Source organism: Rhipicephalus microplus, chromosome 10 (assembly GCF_043290135.1).
Source record: "Rhipicephalus microplus isolate Deutch F79 chromosome 10, USDA_Rmic, whole genome shotgun sequence".
Classification (NCBI taxonomy): domain Eukaryota; kingdom Metazoa; phylum Arthropoda; class Arachnida; order Ixodida; family Ixodidae; genus Rhipicephalus; species Rhipicephalus microplus.
The window spans coordinates 56411322-56424538 of NC_134709.1; the positions used below are offsets into that span (position 1 = coordinate 56411322).

A 13217-nucleotide genomic window follows, 5' to 3' on the forward strand; every position below is an offset into this window, starting at 1 on the left:
TTCGAAAAGGCATTTATTGCTGTCGCCCTGAAATCTCAGTGTTCAAAAGCAGGTAAACAAAAGCATCTCTCGTTCACCGATGAAGTAACCATGAAAGTTTGGTGTACGCGGACGTTAAGCGGGGCTGGAGGGAAACGAAGAGGAAGAAGGTGTTAGAAATAAAGAAAATGGCTGACACCCCAGCCTAGTACAACTGTGTATCATTACAGAGAGAGAGAGATTGACTTTATTTAAACATATCCTGAGGAGGCTGAGAAAGGGCCATTCGACGCTTAATTCAACCTGGAGGCTCCACCCAGGATGGCGCTGGCAGCCGAAGGCTTGTAGCGATGTCCCGGGCCCTCTGGACCGCCTGTAGTTGCAGCTTGTATTGATTGCTCTTGTGGGCTTCCTGCCAAGCCTCTTGGGTATTCAGTTGTGCTGCGCTATGGGTAGGGCACAGCCAGAGCATGTGTTCGAAATTGCAATAGGGATGGTTGCAAAGGGAGCATGTGGGTGGTGTGTCAGGGTCGACTCTGTGTAAGGTGAACGGTGTTATGTACGTACGTGTTTGCAATCTTCTGAGAGTTAGAGCAGCTTGTGCTTTGTTAAGTTTTGGGTGCGGTACTGGGAAAGCATGTCTTTGTCCTCGGTAATGTGAAGTGATCTCGTGGTATGTGAGTGCTTTGTCCGGGCGGCAGAGATTCTCGTACCGCTCACTCATCGAGGGGTCGTTGTCCGCGGCGTGGAGTGTGAGCTTACGCGCCAGGCGGTTGACCTCTTCGTTGGGATTGCAGTGTTCGAGTCCCGGTAACTGTCCCATGTGGGCTGGGAACCAGGATACGTAGATTTGAGCTTTCTCTTCCTTAACAAGGGTTTCTTTGCTCTCGTACTCTCTTATTACGTTGACGGTGAGTTTTCCAGAGCTTCTAGCTAGTAGGCCAGCCACGAACGTTCGTGCTGCCGTCTTAGAGTCTGTGTATATTGTGGAGTAGGCTTGGCAGCTTTGCAAGGCTAGCGTGATCGCCATTTCCTCTGCTTCGTGGACATGGCTTGTTTGGACGGTTGCCGCGTTTATGAGGTTTCCATCTATATCAACGACCGCTATGGCAAATGCCCCCTGCCATAGTAGCAGGCGGCATCTACGAATAGCGCGTGCGTGTTGTGTTTTTTTGCTTTGTTTATGAGTGCCCTCGCTCTGTCTTTCCTTCGCCCTTTGTTGAACGTAGGGTGAACGTTGCGGGGGATTGGCTCAATCCTAAGGTGTTTCCTCACGTCATTACCAAGTTGTGTTCTTTTCTCTGGTTGAAAAATTGGGCAAATGCCTGCATCTCGTAGGATGAGATGGCCTGCCTGCGTCAACGACAAGCGTGTGATCTGTGCCACTCTCAGAGCCTCAAAAATTTATTTCTTCGGCTGTGTTGTGCAGACCAAGTTGCTCGAGTTTCTCGTTGCTTGTGCTATTGGGAAAGCCGAGTGCCGTTTTCAGTCCCTTGCGAAGCATGGAGTCAACCTTTTTGATTTCAGCCTTCGTAAGTTTCAGAAACGGGAACGCATATGCTACGTGACTTACGAGAAACGCGTGATACGCCTTCTTGATGTTGTCTTCTAGGAGGCCTGCTCTGTTGTTGACGATTCTAGCAATGCCTCTTGAAAAATTGTTCGTTCTTTTTTCAAGGCGCTTGAGTGCTTCTTTGTTGTGGCCCTCCTTGGCGCTTAACGTTAGCCCTAGTACTTTGACCGTATATACTTGTGGTATCATTTGGTTGTTCTTAGCTTTGAGCATTACTTGCTGCTCCTCTTCGCCCGAATTTCGTCTAGGGTGAAAGAGCGTTAGAGTAGATTTAGTGGGGGACATTGCGAGTTCAGTTGGCTTAAAAAATTCTTCAGTTGTAGTTAGTGCTTGTTGAAGAATTCCTTCCAAGGCGCCATATGAGTGGCCAAATGGGACCCATATGGTAATCTCATCCGCGTATATGGCATGGTGCACGGATGGGATTTGAGCGAGCTTCTCCGACAACCTGTACATCGCCACATTAAAGATCAATGGCGAGAGCACTGACCCTTGTGGGGTGCCAATATTTCCGAGTCGTTCGGGTTCGCCGCATTGCTCTCCTATGCGTATGGTGGCGGTTTGGTTCGCCAGAAAGCCTTTAATGTAGTTGTAGAATTTCTCGCCTAGGCTCATGTGCGATAATTCACCCAATATGTGTTCATGTTTTATGGTGTCAAAGGCCTTGGCGAGGTCCAGGGCTAATATGGCTTTGGGCGTGTGAAGGAGGCCGTAACATATGTGTTCCCTTAACATCAACATGGCATCCTGTGTGGACAGTGCCCTGCGGAAGCCAATAATGTTGTGTCGAAAGAGCCCATTGCTCTCAATGTGGTTCGTGATACGGTTGAGTATTGCATGCTCAGCTACTTTTCCAACGCTAGATGTGAGTGATATGGGCCTTAAGTTATCGATGCTCAGCGGTTTTTTAGGTTTCGGGATGACCGAAACCGTGGTACTACGCCATTCTTTGGGCACGGTACCCGTTTCCCATGCCTCATTTATCTTCTTAATAATGACTACAATTGCTTTATCGTCTAGATTCCGTAGCAGTTTATTGTCGATTCCATCTGGCCCTGGCGCCGATCTGCCATTGAGTTGTTGTAGAGCGTACCGTATTTCAGCTTCGCTGAATGGTTCGTCTAGCTTTTCTTGCGGTCGACCTCCATAGGAGGGATTTTTGTTTTCCCAGGCTACTGATTTGCTTTCCAGTGGGAGATATTTTTGGCCTAGCGTTTTGAGGAGAGCTTGGGGTCCACTATTATCCTGGGCGTGCTTGTGCACCAGTTGTTCAATTTGCAGCTGGGTGCCACCTCTGGTGGGTTTGTCGCTGTCTGCAATAAGGTGTTTGAGGAGCCCCCATTTGCTTCCTTTCCTCATTTTGCCATCTGCTTCGTCACATGTGTTGTTCCACTGCTGGGCGCAGAGTGTTTTGGCGTGAGATTCAATTTCGCGGCCAAGGTCTGCGATTTTTGTGCGTAAGTGTCTGTTGAGCTTGTTTTTACGCCACGCTTCTTTTAGGTCATGCTTTTTCGGCAGCAAACTGGCCAGGTGAGAGTCCATTGCCTAGATGGATTCATCAGTCTCGACTTCTTTGGTGGCCTCATTCGCTGCCATAATTAATTCATTTAACAGGGCTTCATATGATAGTTCTGTATTGCCCTTATGCTCCCGTATTTTACGGAACTGGTCCCAGTCTGTGATTTTGAATTTTCTTGGCGCTTTCGCCTCGTTCTCAACGGTAATTTCCAGGATGCAGTGGTCGCTACCTAGGTCTTCGGCGAGGTTATCCCAGGTAGCTCTGACGTTTTTAGTAAAGGTTAAGTCCGGCATTATGTCCCGCTGTACCGAATTACCTCTTCTTGAAGGGAGGGCAAGGTTGTTTATCAGCTGCAGGTCCAGCGCATTCGCACCTTCTGCTAACTTGGTGCCTTTGCCTTCGCTTTTTAAGTATCCCCATTCGGTACTCCTGGCGTTAAAATCACCCGCTACTTTGAGCGGATTGTCACCCGCCATTTTTACCGCCGAGGTAATTAGTCTGTTGAAATTTCTTTTCTTATCTGATGGAGGACTGTAAACATTGAGCACAAAGATGCTTCTTTTAACGGCCCTGTGTGGTAAGATTTCCACCAGGACCGTTTCCAGGCCTTTTTTGTATACGGGGGCGTCCCTTTCGGCGAACATTACGTCCTTCCGGATGAAGGTAGCCACTCTTCGCGTCTTGTTCTGCTCGGGGTGCAGGGTCGGCCTGGCTGCCCTGTACCCCTGTATGCCGATTCTTTTAGCAGTTTTGCTTTCTCCACAATCCTGTAGCAATAATATATGCGGTTTTTTTTTACAGGCTAGCAATAGTTGTGTTAGTGTTGCTTTGCGTTTCTGAAGTGAGTTACAGTTCCACTGCCAGATCTTAATCTCGTTACGGTCAGCAGCCATTTTGGCTTGGTAGCTTGTGTGCGTTGCGGCTCGTTGATTCCGTGAGATCGCGTGCTTTGACTGGTTGGACTTTAGCTCTAGAAGTTATGCTCGGCACGCTTGCCGTAACTGCTGGTTTGTCCGCGCATAGCTTCTGAGGAGCACCTGCCACAGGTGGGTTGGCTGCCATCTTCTCCATGCTCACGAGCCTCTGGTCAACTTTGTCAGTGTAAGTCTTAAAGGTTTCCATAAACTTGGCAAGCGTGTTCGCCAACGTATCAATTTTTTCGTTGAGCTTAGTTGTCGCGGACTCGACATTTCTCAGTGGGGCTTCTTTTTCTATCGAGACCATCTCGATTTCCTCCGTCGTGTCGCTGTCGCTGACTACGGCTTTGCGTTTGTGTGTGTTGTGGATCGTTTGTTGCGAGCGTGTTGTCGGGGGTGCCGGTGAGCTCGACAGATTAATTCCGTGGCAGCTCTCTATTCTAGCTATTGAGGCCCGGAGCTCTTCAAGTTCCTTCTTGAGGGCCCTGTTTTCTTGTTCAAGCGCTACAATACGAGAATCGGGAGCATGCTCTGGCTGTGCCTTACCTTTGGGCTGGCTACTTGTGCTTCGTGATTCACCTGCAACCCTGCTGGCCCAGGAGCCATTGTTCGGCTGCTGCAACTGCGTGGCTGTTGGTCTCGTTCTCGATCGGGATCTGGAGCACTCCCGAGATGACAGGCGGTTGTCGGATCCCGACAAGGTCGAGGGGCGCCCTCCGGAACTAGAACGGCCTCTGGATCGAAAACGCCTTCTGGACCGGGAACGCCCTCTGGATCGGGATCTCCCCCTGGATGGAGATCGGTGATTGACGCTCGAGGCGTTCTTCCGTCCCGGCACCTGGTTGTGGCAGGGTTCCTTAAACGTGACAGATGTTGGTGCTTCTTGACGCTGTTGTGCTTGCCACTCTTGCTTTCTTGCTTTCTGCGTCTTCTTCTCCTTCTCACTATGTATGGAATGTGGAAGCGTCTTTTGCATTCGCGATCTCCGGTGGGGTGATTTCCATCGCAAAGCTTGCATTTCGGCTCGCAGTGATGCACGCCGTCTTCTTGTAGCGTTTCTCCGCAGTTGTGACATTTCTTGCTCGTTGCGTTTGTGTGCCGGCAAACATCGGCGCGACGGCCGACTCCTCCGCAAGTTCTGCAAACATCGACTTGTCGATTGTAGAGCGAGCAGGGAACCATGGCGGTTCCGCATACCACTGTGCTTGGAACGCGCAACCCGTCAAAGAGAATTGCGACTACTTTGGTCTTTTTAATGCGTCTTGCCTTGATGGCAGTGGGATTTCGGTCTTGCACAATCAGGCGGTTGAGCGTTGCGTCTTCAAGGGAGACGTCAACGTTCTTGATGACGCCCTTGCATGTATTATCGGGCGCGGCCACGTATGCGGCAACTTCGAACGAGCCTTGGTTTGTGTGCAGTTTCTGCACGTTCACGTATGATGTAGCATTATTTTGGTATGGCGTAGAAATAACAATGCTGTTTTGCATATTGTTGGGGCTGATCGTGTCCTCCCGTGCTCGTTCGTCTTTGGTCTGGGCGGCCATGATGACGGCTCTCGCCAGCAGAATGACGTCGACTCGGGCTACGTCCAATCCCCCTCTGGGTCTCATATTTACTCTGATCTGGTCCTTGGGTAGGCGGGGTAGCCTGGAAGCGGATACCACACGGTGTAGTGCTGATTGACTTTTTTTAAAGCATCTGGGGCGCTTCGGCTGGTTGCTGTGCTCGACCGTCTCAGCGGCCAGCTCCTCATTCGGCGGAGTCGTCTGTCTTCGGCGTCCCATGGCGGTGGCCCATCCTGGTCCGTCGAAGATCTACGCAATTACTTCCATTTCCTCCACGGTTATGGTGGAAGGCATTTTTAGTGCCTGGTTGTCGGCTGCGACGTACGGAGGTTGATACAATAGCTGCCGCGTCTGGCCGAGCCCTTGGCTACGTGTAACGGCCGTACTCCTCGCCAACCTTAGGCGTGGTTAGGGTTAGCGGGGACGCTTGCCGCGTCGCAACTTTAAAGTCCAGAAATATATCTAAGAGTTCCCTCATCGCCAAAAATCTTGGAGCAAAGAAACGACCGAAAACATTTAGAAAAGTGGGAGTCGACGTTTTCACGTCCGCACTCTTCGACGCCACCTAGCGATCCTCTGTATCATTACAAGTTGGCGCAGTCGACAGGATGCACGACGCAGTGACTACTCATCTGCGTGCTATGCACTGCAGTGATAGTTTTCACGGCGATTTCTCGAGGCATACTTGAGTTGCACTCTAAATTTTTCGACAAATTAGTGCAGCCGCGTGTACTTTTTGTGCGGACATTCAAGATGTGGGTGGACTTCACTATTCCAGCAAATCAACGCGGTGGCATCCGAATCTTGACTGCAACGCCTCAAGATGAAGAGGAACAAGCTCTTCCGGAAGCGGCGAATGCTGAAACATTTGTTTCCTATATAAGCACTAAAATGAAGCTCACTCCAGACCATTTACTTGCTAAAAGAACGGTGAGGATCAACATGAAACTTCAGGACTATGAGGATTTAGTGCTGACTCCAGTAAGAAAGGGCGCGAAGCCTGCTACTGCTGCTTCGCCTGACAGTTCCGTCGAGCTGATCAACAAGTTTCTAGAACGGCATCAAGAACAGAATAGGCAGCAAAATGATTCAATTTGCTTGTTTGTAAACGTCATGGAAAGATTAAGCAGACCAAGTCGGGAACACGTGAAGCCAGACATGCTTGACGGAGAGTCAAGTAGTCCCGAGTCCTGGCTCACGTTTTACGAGTATGCATGCAATGAAAACTACTGTCACAGCGACGAAGATAAAGTGAAAACATGCGAATATTCTTATCTGGCATAGCCAAGAGTTGGCACGAATGGCGTGTCAACGCTCGCAGCAACAAACCATAGATTGAGTGGAAAGCAAGCTTTCTGAGCTCCTTCAGCGAGAACAAGGTGTTGCGATGGGAGAAAGCAATCGCGTTCAAATACAGGTCTGGATCTGCACTCAGCTATTTTTATGAGAAAAGGCGCTTGCTACAGCTGACGGACTCATCTTTGCCTGAGACGTCTGTGGTTCCGTTTTTCATCCATGGTTTAAGTCCGGACATCCAGAAGCAAATACAAATGCGAGGACCCATGACAGTCGAAGAACTTCTGCAGGGAATGAGAAACCTCTACCTCCAGGACCTAGAAACCCAGCGTACACCCATGACAATTTCTGCAAGGAATACAGAGGCCAAACAAGCTGAGGAATGACGCCCGCTTGCAAACTGGAGACCTACTGCAACACCCGTGTCCTTTTTGACCAACCAGGGAGGCTAAGACCATGGCGAAGAGCTAGATGACTTAAAAAAAAACTAAATAGAGAGGGTCTCGACTTCCACTCGATGGCATCCAGAGAAGCTGTTTATTTGACTCATGCAAGTCTATTGTACATAACTGTTTTTGTTTATGGCGAGAAATGGAGTGCGTTAGTTGACAGTGGAGCAAGCGTCATTGTTATAAAGGGAAATATTGTTGAGAGGGCGAAAGTAAAACAGGGAAGGCCAGTAGAAGTACACGGATACGATGGAAGGTGAGATGGACTTGTATAACCATATCGTGTCTTGAGAACACTGTCACTGCGCAAGCACTGGTACTCGACGGAGTGCCGTATGAATTACTGCTTTCGCATTCAGTCATCAGTGCACATCGCCTTGATATATACTGGACAGGAGAAATTACCGCAGAAGAAAAACGCCGCACTATCAGCGCTGCATTGTTGCCTTCAAAAACTCCGCGGAAGCCATGGTCAGGTGAAGATGTTAGGACGCTTTACCCGGAATTGCTGTTCTTGAAAGGATATCCTACGGCAACTACAAAGTTTGAGCTACCATTCCAGCTAAGTGATACGACGGTGCTGAGAAAAAAGCCCTGTAATATGTCACGAGAGAAGAGAGTGTGGCTTCAGAACGAAATTCAAAAGATGTTGGATGCCCAGATCATTCCTCCATTCACGTCTACGTTCGCTTCACCCATCACCCTTGCACCAAAGGAAGATGGAAGTCTTCGACTCTGCACGGACTACAGACAAAGTATAAGCAACCTGAGCCTTTTTTCGTTTTCTATGCCACGTTTAGACTCTATCATAGATGACACGGGTGGCTGCATAATTTTCTCGCGCAGTGACCTATGTAAAGGATTTTGGCAAGTTTCGATTTCTGAAAATTGCAAGAAGTATCCTGTTTTCATCACGCCCTTTGACATCTATGAATACAATCGACTCCCATTTGGATGGAAGTACTCACCCATTTGGTTCTAAAAAATGATGAACGACGTTTTGCGAACATTTCTCGGGAAGTTTTCTAACGTCTACGTAGACGATATAATAGTATAGTCCTGCAACGAGGAAGAGAACTCGAACAATCTGGCTAGTGTACTTCAAGCACTTTGCAACGCCGAGCTCAAAATTATTCACAAGAAGACAAAGTTTTTGCAAAGTAAAGTGGCGTTTCGTGGAAGAGTATTTGATGGCCAAACCAAGACAACAAAACAGGAATAAGCCGAACGAATTGCAAAAATGCAGAAGCCATGTGACTTGCACTCTTTGCGGGTATTTCTGGGTCTTGCAGGGCATTTTCGGCCATTCGTTAGAGATTATGCGACAAAAACCAAATGCCTCACAGAATTGACTAAGAAGAATGTGCCATTTCAGCGGACTGCAGAGTGTGAATCTGTTTATCACAGCCTTGTCACCATTATTTCGTCGGATCTGGTCCTAACTCTTCCAGACTTCAATTTGCCTTTTGAACTAAACACCGGTGCTTCTTATTATGGCTCATGCGCAGTGTTTTACCAGAGATATACCGACTCTTCATGGAGCCGCCAACAGAGGGCCGTCGGTTACTATTCGTACACCTTTTCGAAAACGCAACTCAGCTACAACACTACAGAAAAGGAAGCCTTGGCAGTCTTAATGGTCGTACGCTATTTTAAACCTTACCCGGATGCAGGAGCTTCAAGCTTTTTACTGATCACCACGCCTTGGGGTATATCCTTAACCTCGCCGAACCTCGGGGAAAAATTGCAAGGTGGGTGAGCGAACTCCAGCAGTTTACTTTTGTGGTCCCCCGCAGGCCTGGAGAACACCTCAAGGACGCAGGTGCACTTTCAAGAATTGCGGTAATTACTGATCAAGAAAATGTCAACGCAACATTGTTGTGGAAGGGAACTGAAGAACTTAAGCTCCACAACGGAAAGTTCAAAGTCCCAGAAACAATAGTGTCTCGAATTTTTGAACTCTATCACGACTTTCCGCACTCAAGTGGGCATGACGGCTTTTGGAGGACATACCATAAAATTCGTCAGCGTTTCCAGTGGAAACACATGAATGAGGACGTTCAACGGTACGCTCAGTCTTGTCATCAATGCCAAGTTCACAAGGCCAAGTACCTTCAGAGAACGGACGAGATGATTTTGCCTCAACATTCCGACGTACCATTTGAAGTCATTCATCTGGATTTCTCAGAGCTCAAGAAGAAGGCTGCGGGAGTAAGAAAAACGCAGTCTTTTCTAGTGACACTAGAGCAGTGCATAAGAATAGTGGCTGTATGAACGGGAAGGGAAGACGCAAATAGTGCGATCGCTCTTTTGAGTCGAGAGATGTTCAAGGGTACGAAAATAGTAATTTCAGATGATGAACCAGCGTTTCTCAGTCAGCGTTTGCAAGCTTGGGCGACGAAACGAGGAGTTGTATTGCGACGCTGCGCTTCATACCATCTTGCTGGAAATGGCAAGGCTGAAAGAATCATTCGGCCTTTGAAGCAGTTTATTTCAATGTATCCAGGTTTTCAGGGCGGATGGAAGTGCTGCTCGGAGGCAGCTGTTGCTTCTCACAATCGGTCGCACACTGCGAGCATCGGCTGTAACCCTAATTTTGGCAGCTTTCAGAAAGGTACCCATCCTTGCTGCTAATCAAGAACTTTGCATTGCAGACCGCCTGCAATCGTGCGAAAAACGAAAAACTTCGGAAGCCTACCACCGATACGAGGAAAACATGAAGAGAAACTTTGACCGCCGCCACAACACGCGGATACCTCAGATACAACTGAACGATCTGGTACTCGTCGGAAAAGGCCTTCCCGGAACAAAGCTGGTGTACATGGGACCTCATCGCGTGGTGCAGATTGCAGTGCAACATGGCGTTCTCAAAAGGGTTGGTTACACCAACGATGACGGTGTGCTGGAGTTTGCGACCATTGGAAACGTCTTCATGTATCACCCCCGGAGGGATGAGTCTTCAAAGAGGGAGACTGTACGTGGACGTCAGGCAGGGTTGGAGGGAGACGAAGAGGAAGATGGTGTTAGAAATACAGAAGATGGCTGACACCCTAGCCTAGTACAACTGTGTATAATTACATTTGGTGTGGCTAAATTAAGATTCAAGAAAGTGATGAAGATGGCAAAATTGTTTTGTTAGATCGGGTATTTCGAAAAATTAAAAAAATTGATTGATAAGTACTTAAAGATGTATAATTTACCGGAGTGATTTCCAAAGTGTACTTATATGCGTCACATAAACCGAGAAATTAAAGCTACCACTCCCGCCTCTAGGATCATCCGGTAGGCTAGAGCGATACCCAGAGTCGAGTTCTTTGTTTTGCGCATAGGCATGGCGTGCCACTTAGTCAATGTAAATCTAGCGCCATAGTTATAGGGCATCTAGATATTTCAATGCAATTACGAGCACGTCAGAAGATGTTCCTCGAACGATGTGTCCCTGGAAGCCTAGCCCCAGGCACAGCGAGAACCGTTCGGCAAATAAAGTTCATTCAACTCAAGTCAACTCACCTCTACTAAACGTTGGACTGCACGTTCGGTGAAATTCAGTGTGTGTGAAAATTTCAATGAAATCGCTACCTTTTTACCGCAATACTTGAGGAAAAAGCACCTCATTAGGTCTGGTTCAGTGGTGCCATTTGTTCAATCAGTCGAGTTGGCGAGAACAACGAAACGCGTGGATACCTGCTGAGTAATGTAAATTTCGTTGTTCAAGTGGGAACTTCGTGATGTCAGGTTTTCTTATATCAAGTTGGAACTTTGTACAGAAGCAGCGGTGTGAAGATTAGCGCTGTCATGCCCTTACCGCCAGGAGCTCCTTTGCCTTGTCGTACTTGGCTTTCACGAGCGGAGACGAGTCCAAAACGTTAAGGACTCCGTAGTGCCTGATTTTGTTGTTGGCGAGATCCTGCATCGCCTTGTCGACGTCTTTTCCAAAGGCGGCGCCCGAAGTGTACCTGTGAATGATTGAACCAACTGAATGAATTCGTTAGAATGATTTCCATCTGGGCTAGTTGGTGATTTGGCTTGGAATCTGCGTGTACGAGCAAGCCAGTGAACACGCGAAAAGTGTTAAGGCGTGCGCAGTCAAAGGCCACCTCTCAGCCCGTTGTCGGACATATGCGTGTCAAGCAGGCTTGGGCAGTACGGAAGTGCTTGCTAAAAAGAAATACCCGGACGCTCGATTTATCATAGAAGCTACCACCATAAAAATTACAGGCGCATAATTTTTCAGCGCCCCACAGTTGTGCTATTTCGGAAAGAAACTACACCTTCATGACATGTGCCCAACTTTTTAGCATTGTCTAGTCAAAGTAATCTTTGACCGCATGTTATTAACTGTAGATTTCCACACCTGCATATTCTGCGGAGGGTTTCAATAAAATAAAACACCAGTTGTTTGTGTATGCACCATCCTCCTCTTTCCTTCCTTTGTGTGTACGTTTAAATCTAGCTTCAGCCACTCCACAGGAATGGACCCGACCAACACAAGCATTTTGAAGCAGCCTTAAACCACTCCGAGTTGAAAGACGTCTTCGCTACGCTCTCCACAAGCATTATCTCCTGCTCGTCATACGTTCCTTCATGGATCACATCTACAATGTCAGCAATGAGCGTTGAGCCTATCAAGATCGGTCGCTTTTCGGCTACTTGCTGTTATCTACATATTTCTCCCTTGAAAAACACAAAACAAAGTGAAATCAATATACCGCGCACTGATAACACGCGAGACAAGGCAGAATGGGCTTACGACGGCATGTATATAGAGTAAGAAGCCGTTCACAACCTATACCTCTCGCATATGGACCAATAAGGAGTCGCGCCGAACAGACGGGAAATGCCTGGAGAAAATGAAGTGCTTGAGCTTTGCATCTTCAGAGGAGGTTTGGAGGCCCTTATAGCGGAAATTCTACTTACACGCAAGTGCATGTTGTATAGGAGTGACCGCGATAAAGTTCAGCTTCTGCAAGCGAACGGGAATTACTGCGTATAGGACAGTAATGCCCTCGAAGGAGTACCGATCAGGTCCATGTCTGCACGCGCCGCTTTGCGAATAAGTATTGCTATGTTAACCGTGGCCATGTCGCTGGTCAGCTGTCTGGGACGTGGGAGTCTGGTGTTTCATCGATGTTAATTTTCATTTGTCGTAGCTACATTCAATTATTGTTGCTGTTAATAAACACACCGAACATCGCTGTTCCCTATGGGTATTGAACAGTTGCGCTGAAAGACACTTTGCTGATGCTTTACTTTCCAGCGTGCAGGGAGACAGTTTGGAGACATGCAGCGTTGCGCGAAACGAAAGAAATAAAGCAATAAATTGGCCCCGTAATCGTGCGTCGCTGCAAACGCCATCGAAAAACGATAGCTTGCTGCCGGTCGTACGTTTTGTGTATAGCGTGAAATTTTAGCGCAGCCTACAAAAGACTGGGGTAGTCAAAATTACGTATCTATATATTTTCTAGTAAAAGAACACACCACTTAATACTTACTACTGATGTTTGACCTCAAATATGCCTGATGTTTGCTTTTTGATCGGCAATATTTTCAAGTGTGAATGTGGCTAGGCGTTCTGCATGTGCTCAAACTTCACCCAGTGGGATGAATTCTGTGATAGACAGACAAACGGATGTATAAACGGGCCGATATTTCTGCGTTCTATAGAAAGAGCCCCATCTTTTAATGTATGTCTGACATGCACACGTGAACGTCCGCTTGGTTCTACAATCCCCATAGAAGGACTGCTGAATAATAATTGTGCAGCACTTTCGGGGCCCGGACTGTCGTATCCTGTAGTATGCTATAGTTTCTACACGCATGGAAAGGACCGTCTGTGCGCTTAACATTGGCCTTTTTGAACTATCCTAGAATCACCCCTGCATGTATAGTAGCACCGTGTCCACAGTACACCACAATTC

At 47.8% G+C, this 13217-nt stretch overlaps 1 protein-coding gene across 1 annotated transcript in view; it reads right to left on the minus strand.

Annotated features, from left to right (window-relative positions):
* Positions 1–13217, minus strand: part of LOC142774256 (uncharacterized) — a 96205-nt gene that overhangs the window by 48011 nt on the left and 34977 nt on the right. The window contains exon 7 of the mRNA XM_075874644.1: positions 11105–11255. Coding sequence (XP_075730759.1) covers positions 11105–11255 — 151 coding nt within the window. The remainder of the gene's footprint in view (positions 1–11104; positions 11256–13217) is intronic.